This window comes from Aethalodelphis obliquidens, unplaced genomic scaffold (assembly GCF_003676395.1).
Source record: "Aethalodelphis obliquidens isolate GAN/ISIS:26980383/991018 unplaced genomic scaffold, ASM367639v1 scaffold14, whole genome shotgun sequence".
NCBI lineage: Eukaryota > Metazoa > Chordata > Mammalia > Artiodactyla > Delphinidae > Aethalodelphis > Aethalodelphis obliquidens.
Window position 1 is genome coordinate 39,387,941 of NW_020837958.1, and position 17,792 is coordinate 39,405,732.

At 53.9% G+C, this 17,792-nt stretch overlaps 3 protein-coding genes across 11 annotated transcripts in view; 2 read left to right on the forward strand and 1 right to left on the reverse strand.

Annotated features, from left to right (window-relative positions):
* Positions 1 to 8,154, forward strand: part of RNF121 (ring finger protein 121) — an 82,808-nt gene extending 74,654 nt beyond the window's left edge. For 2 of the 3 annotated variants that reach the window (XM_027115607.1, XM_027115605.1), the window contains 3 exons: positions 4,328 to 4,461; positions 5,128 to 5,229; positions 6,803 to 8,154. In XM_027115607.1, the coding sequence (XP_026971408.1) occupies positions 4,328 to 4,461; positions 5,128 to 5,229; positions 6,803 to 6,923 (357 nt within the window). In that variant the 3' untranslated portion in view covers positions 6,924 to 8,154. The remainder of the gene's footprint in view (positions 1 to 4,327; positions 4,462 to 5,127; positions 5,230 to 6,802) is intronic. The other variant, XM_027115606.1, reaches the window with a different exon arrangement.
* A 129-nt stretch (positions 8,155 to 8,283) lies between these two features.
* IL18BP (interleukin 18 binding protein) overlaps positions 8,284 to 17,792 on the forward strand; it is a 30,555-nt gene continuing 21,046 nt past the window's right edge. For 2 of the 4 annotated variants that reach the window (XM_027115608.1, XM_027115609.1), the window contains exons 1-5: positions 8,284 to 10,496; positions 10,872 to 11,078; positions 11,733 to 11,856; positions 11,940 to 12,087; positions 12,670 to 12,871. In XM_027115608.1, the coding sequence (XP_026971409.1) occupies positions 10,475 to 10,496; positions 10,872 to 11,078; positions 11,733 to 11,856; positions 11,940 to 12,087; positions 12,670 to 12,871 (703 nt within the window). In that variant the 5' untranslated portion in view covers positions 8,284 to 10,474. Of the gene's footprint in view, positions 10,497 to 10,871; positions 11,079 to 11,732; positions 11,857 to 11,939; positions 12,088 to 12,320; positions 12,621 to 12,669; positions 12,872 to 17,792 lie in introns of those variants that run through there. The other 2 variants (XR_003434564.1, XM_027115610.1) reach the window with 2 other exon arrangements.
* NUMA1 (nuclear mitotic apparatus protein 1) overlaps positions 12,968 to 17,792 on the reverse strand; it is a 73,783-nt gene continuing 68,958 nt past the window's right edge. For all 4 annotated transcript variants that reach the window (XM_027115602.1, XM_027115603.1, XM_027115604.1 and 1 more), the window contains 7 exons: positions 17,102 to 17,348; positions 15,984 to 16,212; positions 15,175 to 15,311; positions 14,655 to 14,831; positions 14,419 to 14,535; positions 14,084 to 14,305; positions 12,968 to 13,703 (listed from right to left, as the gene is read on the reverse strand). In XM_027115602.1, coding sequence (XP_026971403.1) covers positions 13,692 to 13,703; positions 14,084 to 14,305; positions 14,419 to 14,535; positions 14,655 to 14,831; positions 15,175 to 15,311; positions 15,984 to 16,212; positions 17,102 to 17,348 — 1,141 coding nt within the window. In that variant the 3' untranslated portion in view covers positions 12,968 to 13,691. The remainder of the gene's footprint in view (positions 13,704 to 14,083; positions 14,306 to 14,418; positions 14,536 to 14,654; positions 14,832 to 15,174; positions 15,312 to 15,983; positions 16,213 to 17,101; positions 17,349 to 17,792) is intronic.

The window sequence follows — 17,792 nt, forward strand, 5'->3', positions numbered from 1 at the left end:
ACTTCGCTTAGTATGATAATCTCTGGATCCATCTATGTTGCTGCAAGTGGCATTATTTCATTCTTTTCGATGGCCGAGTAATATTCAACTGTATATATATGTACCACATCTTCTTTGTCCATTCATTGGTTGATGGACATTTAGGTTGTTTCCGTGTCTTGGCTGTTGTAAATAGTGCTGCTGTGGACATAAAGGGTGCATGTATCTTTCCGAATTATAGTTTTGTCTGGATATATGCCCAGGAGTGGGATTGCTGGATCATGTGGCAACTCTATTTTTAGTTTTTTTTTTTTTTAGTTTTTTTTTTTTTGCGGTACGCGGGCCTCTCACTGCTGTGGCCTCTCCCGTTGCGGAGCACAGGCCCCGGGTGCGCAGGCTCAGTGGCCATGGCTCACGGGCCCAGCCGCTCCGCGGCATGTGGGATCCTCCCGGATCGGGGCATGAACCCGCGTCCCATGCATCGGCAGGCGGACTCTCAACCACTGCGCCACCAGGGAAGCCCAATACTTATTTATTTAATGTCAGTCTCCCCTAGCTGTAGGTTTCATGAGGACAGAGGCCAGATCTGTGTTTTTCCAGCATTCTAGCCCAAGGACCCAGTCCAGTGGCTGGTACTTAGTAGGTGCCCAATATATTCTGATGGAAGGAAAGAAGAATTTGGGTGCTTGCTCAAGGTCATCAAGATAGTAAGTGACAGAGGATGGAAATGTGGTGTGTCTAATCCTGACAAATTATGTGGCCCCTTGAGCCCTTTCCACACTGAGGCATCAGGCTCTTGGGGTTAAACTGAAATCTGCCTCCCTGTACTTTACCCTACTCGGCCTCAGTGCCTCCTGATACAGTCTCTGTGGGTTCTGCAAACCGCAGGGTTGCTGGGCCCTTCCTGACTTGACAGGCTTACCTGATAACTTTGTTGAAAACTTGTGGGATTTGACCCTGCCGGCCTGTTGCCACATTAGCTTGCGGGGAGAACTCCAGAAGCTAGGGGCCTAATAGACATTTTCCTGGGCATCCCTCCTACTCTCATTATCTCATCCAAGTTCTCTTGCATCCTGTATCCCTTGCCTCAGTGTCTTGGGGCAGAACTCAGGGATGATTTGAGGTAAAGCTCTTCCTCAGAGCTCTCACCCATCTCCTGAGTTGAGGCGTTCCCACTTATTTCACTGCCAACGCTGTGGGCCAGAGTGAGTGGCCATGTTCCTGTGCTGCATGATTGTGCAGGGACTCAGTGCCAGAGCTGGACCCAGACTTCTTGGCCTATTTTCTCTCTGTTCAGTTGATGTGCCTAGAAATTCTAAGCCAGACATATTTCAGAGCCATAAGCCTCTTGAGCGCTGGAGAAGTGTTTTCCCCTCAACACTAACATTCAGATTCCAGCTTTGGAGAGTTTCAGTTAGTGGGCTTCCACAGGTTTGGCCCTGCCCTAATTCTTGCTTATCCTTTTGCACTCTCGATAAACATATCAGAACCTTTTGAATTACTGGCCCTCAGTGAGCTAAGTAGCTGATCTTTCTGCAGCATTCAGCAGATGTTAATGGACGTCTTGGGTAGAACTTGGGTTAGGAGTCAGAGGGGCTGCGTTCTCATCACAGCTAGTTTCTTTCCTTTCTGGGCTTTGGTTTCCCCAGGGACGGGGCTGCTCTGGTGTTCTGTGATAGTAACGAGTTCACCTTGAGCCACTTCAGACAGTTTTGTAAGACGGTGAGGTAGGGGTGAAGGCAGGAAGCTCTCTATTCATGGATTCTTGGGGTGGTGTGGCTCTACCTTCTACGCTTGAGGACTCTTGGGAGTCAAGAGAGCCCATTTCTTATAAGGGCAGCTTGGAGTCAGAGATGCCTCCATGTTGAGCAGAGGTTCTGGCAGGTGTAGCTGTGTCTGATCTGGCTGTCACCATCCTCCTTACTCCCTATCCCAGCACCTGTATGCCCACCCCTCCTTCACTGCTATCCCTCACCCAGCTTCAGGGCTGTGGCTTTTTCAGAAGACAGTTGCTTGGAAATAAAAAACAGAGCAAACTCAAGAAAATACAAAAAGGCTAAGTATAATCTATTTCCCTTATAGGTAAAGATAAAATTGTAATAATAAATGCAGAATCCTGTCTAAAAATTCATTTTACAGTTTTGCAAGATGTGAAGTTCTGGAGATTAGCTGCACAGCAATGTGAATATACTTATTAACATTACCGAACTGTATATTTTAAAATAGTTAAGATGGTAAATTCTGTGTTACGTGTGTTTTACCATAATTTTTAGGACAGTGCAAAGAAAAAAAAACAGTAGGTCTTAGACTATATCAACAAATAAAATTCAAGTCTTTTCTCCTTGGGGTGAAGGGGAAATGCTCTGTAGCTATTTAACAATAAACCACAAGGAAAGTATGCAAAATTTGGAATTTCTTTTTGGAGCATGGAATTGGTTATCCATTGTGATTAACCATGGTAATACATAAGCTTTTAAAGTATGAGCATACCTCGTTTTATTGTGCTTTCCTTTATTGCGCTTTGCAGATAATTGTGTTTGTTTTGTTTTGTTTACAAATTGAGGGTTTGTGACAGCCCTGCATCAAGCAAGTCTATCAGCACCATTTTCCAACAGCAGTTGCTCACTTTGTGTCTTTGTGTCACATTTTGGTGATTACAATATTTCGAACTTTTTCATTATTATTAGATTTGTTATGGTGACCTGTGATCTTTGATGTTATTATTGTAATTGGTTTTTTAGACATAATGCTGTTGCACACTTAATAGGCTACAGTAAGTATAAACATAATGTTTAAATACACCGGGAAACCAAACAATCTACGTGACTTGCTTTATTGTGGTGTTCTGGAACCGAGCCCTCAATATCTCTGAGGTTTGCTTGTAATATATGTTCATTAAGGAAAATTTGAGTACAGAAAAATAGGCAAAAGAAAAAAAATCACCTATAATCCTACTACCAAGACATCACTGGTGTGAATATTCTCATACATTTCCTTCTGATCTTTTGATAGATTTGGATTGTCTTTACATATATATGTACCAATAATACTGTGCCTCCAATTTTGTACCCTGCTTTTGACACTCAGTGTTATATCTCAAGCTTCAGTTAACCCACGACCTCTCTAGGCCCTTGAGTATAACTTATTGAGGCATTCTTCTATTGTTGGTCATTTATGGTTATTTCCAATTCTTCTCGTTTTTTTTTTTTTTTTTTACTATTTTTTAAATAAAATATATGTAATGTAAAATTCACCATTTTAGCCATCCTTAAGTGTACTGTCTACTTCCAAAATTTTTCATCACTCCAAACAGCGACTGTGCCCATTAAGCAGTAACTCCCCATTTCCTCCTCCCACCGCTGGTTACCTCTAATCTGTTTTCTGTCTATGAATTTGCCTATTGTAGATATTTTATATAAATGGAATAATATACAATGTTTATCCTTTTGTGTCTGACTTATTTTACTTAGTGTAATATTTTCAAGGTGCCTGCATGTTGTAACATGTATCAGAACTTCATTATTCTTATGACTGAATAACATTTCATTGGAGGGATAGACCCCATCTTGTTTATCCATGCTTCTGTTTCCGGACACTTGGGTTGTTTACACCTTTTGGCTATTTGTGAATAATGCTGCTATGAGCATTGGTATACAAGTGTGTGGTTAGTCTCTGTTTTTATTCTTTAGGAGTGTGTACCTAAGAATGGAATTGCTGTGTCATATGGTAATTCCACATTTAACTTTATGAGGGATTGCCAAACTCTTTGCTTCTTTAATTATAAATAACACTTAAATGAGTATCTGTATGCTTGAAGCTTTTTTGATATTTTTACTCCTTTAAACTCCTTAAGGTGAAATTAATAGGTTAAATGGTGTGACAGTTTGAGACATCATGCCAAATGCTGTCCAAAAGGGTTGAACCTCTTTTGCTTCTGCCACAAGTGTCTGAGAATGCCCTTGTCACCAAACCAGCATTGCACCAGATGTTTCACTGTTTTGAATCTTGGAGAAGAGATGTTGTCCATCTCTGATGGAACCATAATCTGGCTGCACAGTGGCTTCACTGACGTAGTTCCCAATCACCAGCCCTGAGCCCTTCTTTTTCCCATTCTCCTTGTCCCTGATGCTGACCCTCCCAGTCTTCAGGTCCTATCAGATCTGACTTCCTTTCACCCATCTGCCCAGCAGAGATGAGGGCGATCTGGTGTATGAGATATTCTCTAGCTCTGGGGACTCCCCCTATCATGTCGCCTCCTCTACAGAAGACCTAAGGCCTCTGTGGTACCTTCCCACTTTGGCTGATTCTCACGTCTTTTCTGTCTTTTCCTCCTGCTCTTCTCTCCCAGTTCTACAGTGAGTCGGGCATGCCCACCAAACACCTCTCGGACAGTGTGTGTGCCGTGTGTGGGCAGCAGATCTTTGTGGATGTCAGTGAAGAGGGCATCATCGAGAACACGTATAGGCTGTCTTGCAATCATGTGTATCCTGCCTAGAGCTCCTGGGCCACGTCTCTCTTGCCACGTGCACACCCCAGTCAGGGAGGGAAGGGTGTGGTCATGACCCTGGGCGTGCTGTCCAGACCTTTGAGGCTCTGGGCGTGCTGTCCAGACCTTTGAGGGTAGGGGAGTCACAAGAAGCAGACATTTGGGTGATGTCCTCTGCTAGGGAAACCAACCCCCAGGAGTAGAAACGGCTGCCTCCTTTGCTCCTTCTCACAGACGGGAGCCACTCTTACATGTAGCCTGGCTGGATCAGAAAGGAGCCGGCAGCTGCACTAGCTGCCCCGAGACTGGGTCAGTCACAGGGGAGGAACACCCTCTAACTGGCACCCTCAGTTTCAGAATCAAATCCGCCTGAATAGCACTTGTGACATTTACCACGTCCTTACTCAGCTCCCATTCTGTACCATGTGTTATCTCCGTTTTGCCCCATAACAGCCCTGTAAGGCAGAGTTCATTATCCTCACTTCACATATGACGAAGCAGGGTCAGAGAGAAGGGACTTGCCCAAGATTATACAACTGATAAGAGGTGAAGCCAGGATTTGAACCTTCCTCCAGAGCTAGGGCCTGGGCACCTTGAAGACCGGCATGGGGTTGGAGTGCCATCCTGGCCGCCCACCATTTCCCTTGACCAGTGGTGCTCAGATTCCACGAGTTCTGTATCCGCGGCTGGTGCATTGTGGGAAAGAAGCAGACGTGTCCCTACTGCAAAGAGAAGGTAGACCTCAAGAGGATGTTCAGCAACCCGTATCCTTTGTTTGGGTTCTTTTTGGGAGTGGGCAGTGGTAAGAAAGTACTGGCCTGCATCCGGGTGGGTGTTGGGGCCCTCCCTCCTGCCCCCAGCCTGGCTGCTGCCCACCAGTCCATGCAGCTTGTGGTCTTGGGAAGTGGGTGGGATGTGGGGCAGGACCAGCAGCTCAGCTTCTCCTCTTGGTTCAGGATTCCTCAAGGGTAAATCGGTGGTGATAGCAGCTACCATTTACTGCTTGCTTACTATGTGCCTGGCACTGTGCTAAGTGCTTTACTCGTATTAGCTCACTTGATTCTCTAGAGCTTTATGACCTGGGTAATATTATCCTCGTTTTACCAGTGAAACAGTTTAAAGATTGAATAATTTGTTCAAGGTGATATAACTAATGGGTTGTGCCTTACCTGTGACAGGCAGGGCTGGAGACCAGCTCTGTGCCTGTGCAGGGACCTGCAAGGTACAGGGAAGGCGGGGACCCCTGTCCCCATCCACCTGAACACAGGACCTGTGCTCCTCTGAGCTGCCCCTCCCTACCTGACCAGCCCTCCCTACTTTGCCTTCAGCCTCCGCTTCCTCCCTGCAGCCTGTCTGTCGGAAAGTACCCAGCCACTTCTTTGGCCACCCCCCCCCACCCCGCCTTTCCCCTGGGATCCAGGGACTTCTCCCAGCTGCCCTTCCTCTCTCTGCCAGGGTTCCCTGTCCCCTGGACACTAGCTGGGCCGTGCGGGGCCACTGTGTTCCCCTTTAAGGTTCCTTGCTTGGTTCTTCCAGGGTCTAGTTCAGGAACAGTTTAGTAACTCCATGGTCAAGCTGAAGTTTGGGGCTTCCCTTAGTTCTCAGGAATGGGCCCGGCTGTGCTTTCTGATGCCTTCAGAGGGATTCCCCATAGTCTCATGAGGTTCAACCTGTGCTTTCCCCGGAGCTGGTTTCCCAGGCTCCCTCTCCATGTCTTGCCCGGCAGTTAGCTGTAAAGTGAAAGGAAGGGACTTATCTCCAGGGGCCGCTTGGCCTCAGTAGGGCCTGGTGCTCAGTGCCCTTGGGTGGGGATTCCTTAGAGCCTTTGCCTGGGGTTATCCCCTATGACCAGCCTCTTGCTCTGCCCCCTCATGCCTCTGTCCCGAGACTCGATCCCTTCCTTGACCTAGAAAACCTCTCATTTTGGACATTGCAAGAACCTTTGGGTTACCTTATCCCACTCCCCGCCTCCCTGATGCCATCATCACCCATAATCTACAGCAGTCTCGGGCACACTGGCGGTCCAATCTTAGAAGGTTATGCGGAGCCCTGTCTGTATGTTGGTCATGGAGAGCTTAGTTTCACCCCTCCACCCTCTCCCGCATCTGTCCGATCTTCTGCACTTCTTCCTCTCTGCCCTCCTGCCCCCATTCTCTGGGTTTAGCCCTGCATTCCAACATATAGGGGCTGGGTGGGGCTTTCTAGAAAGCAGCTTCCTTTCTCTGTAGGCCCATTTCTGTGGAGCATCTGGAAAGTGTAGGTAGACCCTCTCACCCATCCCCTAGACCAGCCTTAGCAACTCGAACACGTAACCTCTTTTCTTTGACGCAGTGACAGCTGGGAGAGGCCTCATGTCATGTACGGGCAACTGCTGGACTGGCTTCGATACTTGGTAGCCTGGCAGCCTGTCATCATTGGCCTGGTGCAAGGCATCAACTATATCCTGGGCCTGGAATAGTCAGGAAGAAGAGCATCCACCCACCATGGACCTCAGGGCACTCTCCTCCCTGCCCTCCAAGACCTCCTGGGTGGGAAAGACTCAAAGGGGCACTCGGGCCACTCAGGACCCCTCCGGCTGTGTCCGGGCTGGGGAGGGATATGATGGAGAGCCAGCAGGTGGGGCTGTCAGCAGTGGGGGGCTTTTTAAAAGAAAACTATTTTGATGAATATATTTAAAAACCTTTTTTATTGTGGAGCATAGGAATTGCCCCAATTCCTCCAGGCCTCAGCCTCCCTGCTTGAGCAGGGCAGGAGCAGAGCCACAACATTTTTGGTGTAAAGGAGCCATCTCTTCTCTGGCTGAGAGCCCCAGCCCACCTCCCCTTCCTTCTGTATGTGGGGCTTGAGCCTGGTACACTCAGTGTGGAAGAGCCAGGGAGCTCTGGCCAGTGCCACTGATGAGCACTGAGGGGTGAGGTGTCCTCCGTCCTCCCTGGCTAAGGCCACAGTTGGGCGTTGTCTGGCTCCGTCTTCCCTGTTGGGGGCCGTAGGCTGGTGGAGACAAGTGGGACCTTGTCGTGACTTTTGCAGCAAGGGAAGCTCTAGGACCTCGGAATTCACCGGGGATTTGTGTGGGGGTGACCAGAGCTGTAGCAGCTTGGGGAACCTCCCACTAAGTGGGGCTGTACTCAGCCAAGAACAAAGACCATCTATATATAGTTGGGCCACAGGGGTTACTGCTGGCAGCGGTGATTGAGGGCCGCTTATGCAAGCTGATCCTCTGCCCAGAAGTGGTGACACGTGCTGAAGGCCACTGCCACATCACTTCCTTCCCCGAAAGCCGGAGAGCGTGTGTGTGTGTGTGTGTGTGTGCGTGCGTGGTAGAAGAACTATGACAGATGTGAGGCTTCTTCCTGTGGTCAGACATTGTTCCCTTGAAGCTGCCAGGGGATTCCCAGCCCAAGGAATATCCTCATGTCAGCCTTGTCATCCATGAGTCCTGCCTGGGCCTGGCAACACAAGTGGTGAGGTGGGTGGGAAGAGGGTCAGGCCCAGGTAAGTATGGGTTCTGAAAAGGGGTTCCAGGTAGGCCCCAGCTCTGGTCCTAGGAATTTTGAAGGAAATGGGAGGGCAAACGTGGTCCTTCCGTGCTGGGTTCCTAGGGAATATGGCCCTTCAAATGCAGTAAGAACCAAGCAGGATCTTGTCATCCATTCTGAATAAAGCTCCGTGAGCTGGGTTGGAAAGCTGAACATCCATCTTGCTTTTCTTCTTCCCACCTCTTTCCCTGCAGTCCCCGTGGGTGCCTGGCCCTTGCTGCCTCTTGCTCTTCCCATTTGAGAGCCGGGGCCTGGGGGTGGTTGGCCCTGCCCAACATCCCTGAGCAAGGTGGAATGCCGGGCTTTCGTCCTGTAGCAGAAGGTGCCCTGTGCCATCACTGGGTGACTGTCCTCACCACCTGAGGTCAGTGCCCTGCCACCACCACCCCTCTCGCAGATCACTCTCAGCTTTGGCTTCTCTTACCCAGCCGTGGCTTCCGAGGTCTGCATGCCAGTGGGCTTATCCTCAGAGAGTGGAATGGCGGCAGGGAGCATCACTTTTGTCCCCGTACCCCTGCATCAGGCTCATGTGAGAACCGAGGCCAGGCTGTCCAAGGCTGTCTCTTCATACTTCAACAGTCCTGAGTCCCATGACCTCCCAGCAGCCCGACTCTGGCCTTGGTTACACTCACAGGTAGAGTCCTGCCTCCTCTCCCTCGCATCCCCACCCCCTTCCCCAAAGGACTGTGTCTCTGAAGTCCTGGGCAGCTTTGCCTCCTGACCTAACTGCTGGAGACACTGGTGTTCCTAGGGAGGAGTTGCTCTGCATCTAACAGCACAGAAGCTCCTGGGGCAGGCGGTGGGGGAGGAACTGAGAAGATGAAAATGTCAACTAGAGCCCTGGAGAAGAGGAGTTGACTTTTAGTCTCCACGTCTAATTGGGAATGAGTCGGGTTTTTATACATACACACGCCCATGCATATGACACGCACACAAAACCCTTGGGATTGCAGCAGTGTTCGGACACGTCTTCCAAACCTAATTCCACCTCCTGGCCTCCCTGGCTCTGTCCCCAGCATCCCATCCTCCTGATCCCAGACACTTGGGTCTGGTCCTTCACAGTTGCTCGAGCCAGTGCTGGGTACGCGCCCTCTTACCCTGGGAAGCACCCTCTCCTCCTCTTAGGTCCAGTGCTCCAGCTTGTGTTCCAAGTGCTCGGCTTGTCTGAGAGGTTCCTGCCCACAAGGCCTGGAGGTGCTCTCAGTGTAGCTCCCATGGTGTGGCTCACGTGGGGCCAGACGCAGCTGAGCTGAGCTGTGGAGCTCCAAAAACGGGGGATTCCGGAAAGGAGGGTTTTTCAGGGCTTCCTGTGAACCAGGTAGGGGGAATCTAGACTTCCTGGTGAACTTAGATCTGTAGCTCTGGCCAAGGGGCTGGGAGGACAGAAGTGAGAAGGATTCATGGGAGTGATGGGTGGTCATTGGGTTGCTGGTTGGAGGGAGGTGGGGAGCCTGAGAAAGGCCAGAATGTGGATGGGCTGGTGTGACATGGAGTCTGAAATGGTCAGAGTGATCCAGCTTGGGGTCTCCAGTGACTAGGAGAGTTGTCCCTTTGAATATGGTGTGGCTGTGAAGGAAGAAGCAGGAGGCCTGTTCACGTAGAAGAGCAAAGGTGGACACCGAAGTCCTGACCGTTGGCTGGGATGGAAGAATTCATGTGTGAGAGACTCTTTCATTGGTTCATGCCCTGTGTGCCCCTGGGAGGGTGGGCCTGAGGAAGGTTAAAGACCCCAGGCTGATACCATCTGGAAAGCGGGGGGCCTGGGAGTTAGCAAGAAGGTTCCTGGCCAGTTCCTGGCCACTGTGAACTCCGGCTCAGGAAGAGAGGCGCAGTGTACAGGAACCTTAAGGACTGGGCTCAGACTGCTGTCATGTATGTGTGCCTTCTCTTGGTAGCCAGAGTCCGCTCTAGATTCCCTGGTTAAATAAAAGTGAAAGTGAAATAGAAGGGAGAGTTCAGTGCTTTCGCAGAAGGATTTCACTATATATCCTGCCCTTCCCAGAACCAGCTCTGGCAGTGGAGAGAACTTTACCTCCCTTTGTGACTAGGTAAGTCCCTGGTCCTCTTTGGGCCTCAGTTTCCATGCCTGTAATGAAGGGGTTAGATTGGACTAGTAACCAGTATAATGTTGATGGTAATAAGAGCTAGGGTGGGGATCCCCTGGCTTTGTTTTTAGGGGCTGGAAGAGCTCTAGCCTATGCCCGATGCCAGTCCTCCAGGAGTTGTCACAGGTGGACAGGACAGAGTAAATAGCAGTGCCTGACAGCCCACTGAAAAACTAGAGGTAGGGAGGGGCTGTGGAGTCCACAGGAAGAAGGCCACATGTATGCCTGGGATCTAAGCAAGCCACTCAGAAGACGTGGGAGAAGCAGTTTTTCACCATCTCCTCCCCCGCCTCCCCCAGAGAGGAGGAAGTTGTCACAGATATATAGATCCAGGCGTGCCAGCTCCTGACACACGCATCACGACCATGAGACAGAACTGGATTCCAGGTGGGACCTGGGGCTGTGCACGTGCGGGTGGAGGGCTGGGGGGCATCCTGAGACCAGAGTGGAGCCATGTGGCTGGCCCTGAGCCTCACCCCCAGGTGGGCTCCCCTCAGCTGCTGTGCTGTTGCTTTCGGCCTCTGCCCGGATGCTGTGGCTCTGGCTCCATTCCAAGGTCTCCCTGTGCTCCATTCAAAAAGGGCCAAGAGGTGGGGTTTGAGGGGTTCTTCTGCCTCTCCCGTTCCCTGGGCAGAGCCCAAGAATCTCTGCCAGACTTACATCCCGGCAGCAACTCCCTCTCTAGCCAACATCCGAGCTAGGATGCCGGGCAATCCCCGGAGGTCAGACAGCTGCTGACCTCTGTGACTGTCCTTTTTTCAGACCCCAGCCCTCTTTGGGCCCTGCTCCTCTGTGCCCACATCGTCTCCCACCTGGCCAGAGCCACATCTGTGCCTCAGGCCACTACAGCTGCCACTGCCTCAGCTGGGATCGCAAAGGACACCTGCCCCTCCCGGCCCCCAGCGCTCCCGACAGCTAAGCAGTGCCCAGCATTGGAGGTGACCTGGCCGGAAGTGGAAGTCTCACTGAGTAAGGAGCCATTCTGATGGGAGCCCAGGAGGGCACGGTGGTCAGAGGGCAGGCTGAGGGCACGGAGGCACCAAGGGTGGGGTTGGTTTCTGAGCACCTGTCCCCCAACCTTCTGTCATGTAGCCCACCACCAACCAGGTCAGCTTGGCTGAGCACTGACTTCCTCTCCCCGCCAGCATCGCCAGTGTGGCACAGGGCTCAGCTCGCAGCTCCCAAGATGCTCCCTGTCAAAGGGGACGGAGAGGATTCAGACAGAAGGAACAGTCAGCGGACTCCCAGAGCCTTGACTGCAGTGGCTGCAAGCCCAGCCCCTCCTCCCAGAGCCCACTTGCCCTCTGGCCTCCTCAGAGGAGCGGTGGCCTACTGGTGCTGCCTCCTCAGCCAGGGCTCCTAGAGTCACTGGAGCTGGGTGCTAGAAAGGGTCATTCTGAAGAAGAAAGCTCAGGAGTCAAGGACCTAGACCAAGGACCCGTCCCCAAATTCATCCTACTCAGCCAGGGTCCCCTGGTAGATGACCGCACTTCTCTTAACAGACTCTCCACTCCAGGTTCCTGGATCATGGCAGCTGGGAAGCTGGGCAGGGTGGGCAGGCCACAGCGTGGCAGAGGGGAGGGTCTGCTGTACAGTCGGGTTAACAGCCACACGTGTCCCTAGATGGAACGCTGACCTTGTCCTGTACTGCCTGCAGCCGCTTCCCCCACTTCAGCATCCTTTACTGGCTGGGCAACAGCTCCTTCATCGAGCACCTCCCGGGCCGGCTGCGGGAGGGCAGCACCAGGTGAGGGGCGCGGCGATGAGGCCGGTGGGAGGGAGGCCTCCTCCTACGGTCCTCTCATGGCCTTTCCTTCTCTTCTGCTCCAGGCGGGAGCACAGGGGCACGAGGACCCAGCTGTGGAGGGCCTTGGTGCTGGAGGAGCTGAGCCCCGCTCTGCGAGACACCAACTTCTCCTGTGTTTTCTCGGATCCTGGGCAGACTGCCCAGCGTCACCTCGTCCTGGCCCAGCTCTGGGTGAGGAACCCAAGGGATGGACTTCCAGGGACAGGAGGAGCTCTGCTTTGGCGTGGGGAGGAAAGGGTGGGCTCTGTCCACAGTAGCCTGCAGCTAATGCCCACCAATTCCCCGAGCCTGAGGCGGAAACTAAAAGGAACAGGATTCAGGCAGGGGAGGCATGGCCTGGAGAAAAGTGACAAGGGATGTCCCTCCCACCTTGGCCCTGATCCTTGTTTGCTTCACTCCCCCAGGCTGGGCTGAAGACGAGCATACCCCCGACACAAGAAGCCCTGTCCTCCAGCAAGTCCCCTCAGCCTCACCATCCTGATAATGAACCCCAAGCTCCAAAGCCTGGTTGAAATGCCACCTCTTCATTGAGCTCTACACGCTCTCAGCCCAGGCCACATTCTGCATCGACTTAATGTTGTATTTGTTTCGACTGTCCCAGGGAAGGTATGCGGGGAGAGGCTGCTTCTGACCCATAGCTGTATCTCTCTCACCCCAGCAAGACCTACGACGGGTGCTCATAAATGATCTTCAGTGGTGGCATACTGATGTCTGCCCATTCATTTATCCTTTTGGCCATCATTCTACTCACAGAACGTGGCCTGTCTGAGGAGGGAGTGTGGGAAGAGGAGAGAGAATGCCACTCAGAAGCTACAGACAAAACCAGATTCAGGGGACACAGGCCCTCAGAAGAGAAGAGGCCGGCCCATAATGCTCCTCAGGAGCAGAGGCCAGAAATGGAGTGTGGGAAGATCCTGTGGCCTGAGAAAGGCCAGGAGAAGGGATCTGAGAGAAGGTATGTGGGTCTGGAGTCTCCACAGGGACAAAGGTACGCTGCTCTACAAAGCCCAGGTTTCCCTACTTTTCCCACACAGATCAAGGTGTCTCGGCATTCAAGGGAGAAAAATAGACTTTATTTACAAGTAATAACATTTAGAAAAGATCCATCCCTGGCCCTTAAAAACCTTCCCATCACTCCAAATCCCACCCCAGTGAAATCTGGGGAAGGAAGGGGATGAGCTGCCACTGAAGGCTGCCCCCCCCCCGCCCCCATCCCCCACTGAGGCACAGGGCCCGTTTCTCCTGGAAAAGAGCATCCTTCGGGCAACTGTGCCCTTGGGTGGATGGGAGCACCTGGGGGTGGGGCGCTCCCACTAGGTCAATGCCCAGTCCTGGACTTCAAAAGCAAGGGCCCTTGCTCGGCCCAGCCACCGGGAGCAGCAGGGACCAGGGCCTGCTCCTCCAATGGTCGGTCCCTTCTAGATCCAGAGGCTGAGAGGAGGACTGACTGGGCCCAAGGACCCAGCCACTCAAAGCCAGCCCCAAATCTTCTTGTGATGGCGCTGGAGAAGTGACTGCTCTAAGAAAACATCAGGAGGCGAGGCAGGGAGAGGACCCAGACTATCCAGGCTCCGGGCCAACTCTTGAGGACACACCTGTTCACCTGGCGAAGGTCCGGGTACCAGGCCGGGGTGTGGGCAGGCGTCACTGTCTATGGGGGTTTGGCCACTGCTGGCCTGGGAGCTGAGAGAAGGCACTGAAAGGGACAGAACAAAAAGGACCAGGCAAGGGCAGCATCAAGGACACAGGTGGGGCCACTCACTGGTACCGGCTCTTTATTGCTTTGCCTGGAAGAGAGAGAGACAGTCACTCAAGTGGAAGAGACTCGGTGCCAGGCTGCACCAGTGGCCCCCCACACCCAGACTAGGGTCCCCTCCTTGGTGTGGCCCTGGACCCAATCTACCTTCAGGTTACCAGTGGCTGGCTGTGCCTAAGCAGCTCTGGGTGCTCTCGGGAGAAATGGAGGCGTGTCCTTTCCTCCGTAAGGAGCAGCTAACCAGGCCAGGAGCACCTGCTCTCAGCCCCCGCCCTCCCCGCCCTCCAGCAGCCTAGCTCAGCCCTGCCTGGAAGCAGCCCCTGGGGTGGCTGGCGGGGGGGGGGGGGGGGCCCCTGCTCCTACCAGATTCCTAAGAGCCGAACCCTCTCCCTTCCCTGACAGTGCCTCCACCTTGCCCTTGGCCCGAGGGGTGGCAGTGGCAGCGGCGATGGCGGCGGCAGTGGCGGCACTGGCTGTGGTGGTGGCGATGCGAGGAGAGCGGCGGGTCCCACTGCGGGGGTTGGGGGAGGCCTTGGATGGGGCTTTCTTAGAGGCTGCCCTCCGCAGAAGGCTATTCCCGAGCTTCTTGGGTGTGTTGAGGATGCTGAAGGCCATTGACTGGCGGCGGTCAGCCTGTAGGGAGAGGCTGTCAAACTGGGGGTGCCACTGGCCTCCCAGGCCAACCTGCTGCTCCAGGGCTCGGCCAGCAAGGCCCCTCCAGGGTCTCCCTTCAGCCCCTGACTAACCTGTTTAACAACAGCTGGAGCTGCTTTCTTCTGGGCCTCGGTAGTGCTCTGTCTGCGCCCTTCATGTCGGTCCCGGGGAGTCATGGGGCGTGGGAAACAGGTGGTGGCCTTCTTAGACTATGGGGAAGAGGACAGTTAAGCCAGAGGACAAGTGGACCGTGTCCAACCAGCACCCGTCCCCCTTCTGAGCCGGGAGCCTCCCCGCTAATCAACTTATGGGAGCCGACATCACCCACCTCGGGGGTGCCAGGGCCCTGGTGGGGCTCTGCGGAGACCCGTTTGCGCTGCTGCCGGGTGGTGATGCCAGCGCCCTCAGCTATCTGGGCTGGCTGCATGCTCGCTCGGCGCAGGGTCTCCCGGGGGTCACCGGTTTTTATCTCCTCATCTGTGATGGTAGGCAGGCTCAGGGAAGGCTGCGTGGGGTAGAAAAAGTGGTCGGTGGAGCCAAGCTATTTGGAGGTGGAGCAGGACCGCCCCAGAACTCTCTTCACTGGCCTATATTGTGGAGCAGCTAGAGCCTTTCTATCGCAAAAGCTCCCCACCTACGCCCTCCACTATGGCTGCAAAGAGCAGTCCCAAGAGACCTCTCCAAGCCTCCTGCCCACCCACAGGACCTTCACCCCTGAGCTCCCTCCCTGCCAGCTATTTGACTGGAAACAGGTCACCCTCCTTGGCAGGCCAGGGCACTGGGGTGGGATGACGAGGAAGAGGTGAGCCAACAGGGGCAGGTCCATGGCAGGGGGCCCCAGAGCTCACCCTGGACTCCAGAGGGTAGCAGGTCTTTAAGTGCGGGGGGCACACTCGATTGCGCTGCTGCAACTCTGCAATGCGGTTCCAGTCATCCAGCTGCTCAGGCTCATCCTGGCAAGTGCCCATGTAGAAGCTGTTCCTGCCTGTGGAGGGCGAGGAAATTGGAGCAAGTGGGGCTGGAAGGCCAGGAGGAGAGGGGGGAGGTAGCATCCCACCAGCCTTTGCTGCCACCACTCCCATGCACCTAGCCCTTGAACTTCAAGCCTAGCACCCCAGAGCCCTGCTCTGCTCAGTGCTGCAGATACAGGCTCGGGGCTCACAGACCATCCCTACCCTGGGGACTGGCTCATTGCTTCCTCCCTGGGGTCATATGCAGAGGCTGTGACACCAAGAGAAACTAATGGAGGGTCAGGAATCGATACCCAGAGTGGTCCCTGAAGGCAAGAGCCTCAGAAAAGAATCTGAGCATAGCTCCCAGGCCAGTCTGGCCTCTCTGGCAGCCCCTTCCCACCCGAGAAGGGGCCTGGAGGACGACTGACAGCAGCCGGGCAGCACTCTTGTGCTGGGAATCCCAGGCCCGTCATGTGTTTTCTGGTTTATAGCCTGGCTGAGAATGACATCAGTGTTATTGCCCAGCACAGCCCCTTGATGTGACAACAGGCAAGGCCCTCAGACTGCAGGGAGGAGAGGCAGGTGAGGTGCTGGGTGGCGGCCAGGAAGCCAGCCTTGGGTTTTTAAAAGCTTGTCCCTTCCCTGTGCCAGGATCTGCTTCCAGTCTAATCTTTGGGTGTGTTAAGTCCCCACAATCCCCTCACCTGGAGGGGCCCCGCTGGACACCCCAGCCTGGGAGCGGCGAGCGGAGCTGCGAGTGGTGGGCCGGTAGCCAGGCAGGCTTAGCAGAGCCGAGTTGCCGTCGTCGGGAGAGCCCAGGCGGGCTAGAGACTGGGTGGAGGAGGCAGCTCTTGGGCCAGCCTGGGAAGCAGGGGCAGACTGCGTGCTATAGAAGGAGGAGTTGGCGCTGTCTGGCTCCTCCACATCTAGCTTCTGGAAGAGAGGATGCACCTGTTGTAGTAGGGATAGGGGCCCTGACACCCCATCAAGAAGCCTCCCGTTCCCCTTCCCGAAGCGCCTCAGACCCCATGGCTGCACGTATCCACACTGCCTTGCATGGGGTCCTTAGCTGCACTTCTGCAAGAAATGGGCCTTGTTGCCAGAATCCCACACAAGGTACTGAGGCTGTCAAGACTCTTTTTCTGTCCATTTTTCCATTGAGTCTATTAACAATGCTTTGAGGGAGGGAAGGCAGAGTGCATCAGACCATTTTAGAAGTGAGGTGCAAAGGAATGAAGTGACTGGCCCAAAGGGCACAAAGCAAGGAAGCGGCAGAGCTGGGGCTAGAACTCACGTCTCCTGAGCTTGTTGGGTTCATCCCACAGTGTCCTTCCACCCAAGTGTGCCAGGCCCCTGACCATCTTTTAGAACTTCTCCAGCTTCTCCCCACCAGAGATGCCCCCCTCCTCTCCTCCCCAACCTCCTAGTGCTATGGAAACAAGGACCAGAGCCCCCAGCCAGGCAGGCAGCCCACTGGGCAACCACAACGCATCTCAGCTACCCAAGGGTGTACCCAGGGGTGTGTGGGGAGGCACGGGCCGGACTGCAACTTCTCCACATTGTCTCCCTTAAGCCTGCACAGGGTCACTGCTGTACACGGAGAGGACAGCAGCCTTAGAGTCAGTGGACAGGCAGCCACGTCCAGCCCTGCCCCTTTCTACCAGAGGCCTAAGCAAGTCACCACCCTTAAGCTTTCCCATCTGTGGGTATGGACTGGTCAGCCCTGCCTGCTTCTTGAGGCTGTTTTGAGGACCCGATGGAAAGATGCCCTTGAGAGGAAGCAAGCATTGCTACCCTGCAGCCCCACTTGCAGCAGCCTGACCTTGGTCATGGTGATGTTGATGATTTGCGTGGTGCGCCGACGAGAGGAGCGGGTCTTCCGGCCTGAGTCCAGGAAGACATCCCCCAGGGAGTCCAGGCTGCTCTCCAGGGGGGGCTGACCCCGAGCGGGGATGGGGGTGAAGTAGAGACTCTCCAGGGATTCTACCTTGGGGGGCAGACGCTGGGAGATGGGCGAGGCTGGCTCTCCAGGGATGCTGGTGCCATCTGGCTGGGTACGAGGCAACTTGCTGTGGGGAAAACATCTGCTGAGGTGCCATTCCTGGGGCTACAAGGCATTTTGTCCATCCCTTTGCTCCAGAGCGACCAAGTCCTACATTTATTATTACAAGAAGACTAAGTCAAGCACCCCACCCTCTCTGATTTCTCAGAGGTATCAGGGAGAGTTCTTGACCTTGGCCTTCCGTTCTCCATCCCTGGTGAGCCTATCCACTCCATGGCTCTCTGAACTCAATACTGGCAATTCCCAAACCCTGCTCCCAGACCCATATATCCACAGCCCCAGACCTCCCCCATGGATTCCACAACTAACGAACATGTCCCAAACCAAGTCCATTGTCTGTTTCTCCTCCTGTATCTCCTATTTCAGCAAGTAGGAGCTGGGAGGGGCGGCCTCCACCCAAGCCCCCAGCCACGAACGAACACAGGCACAGTCCTACCTCTTCCCTCTCCTG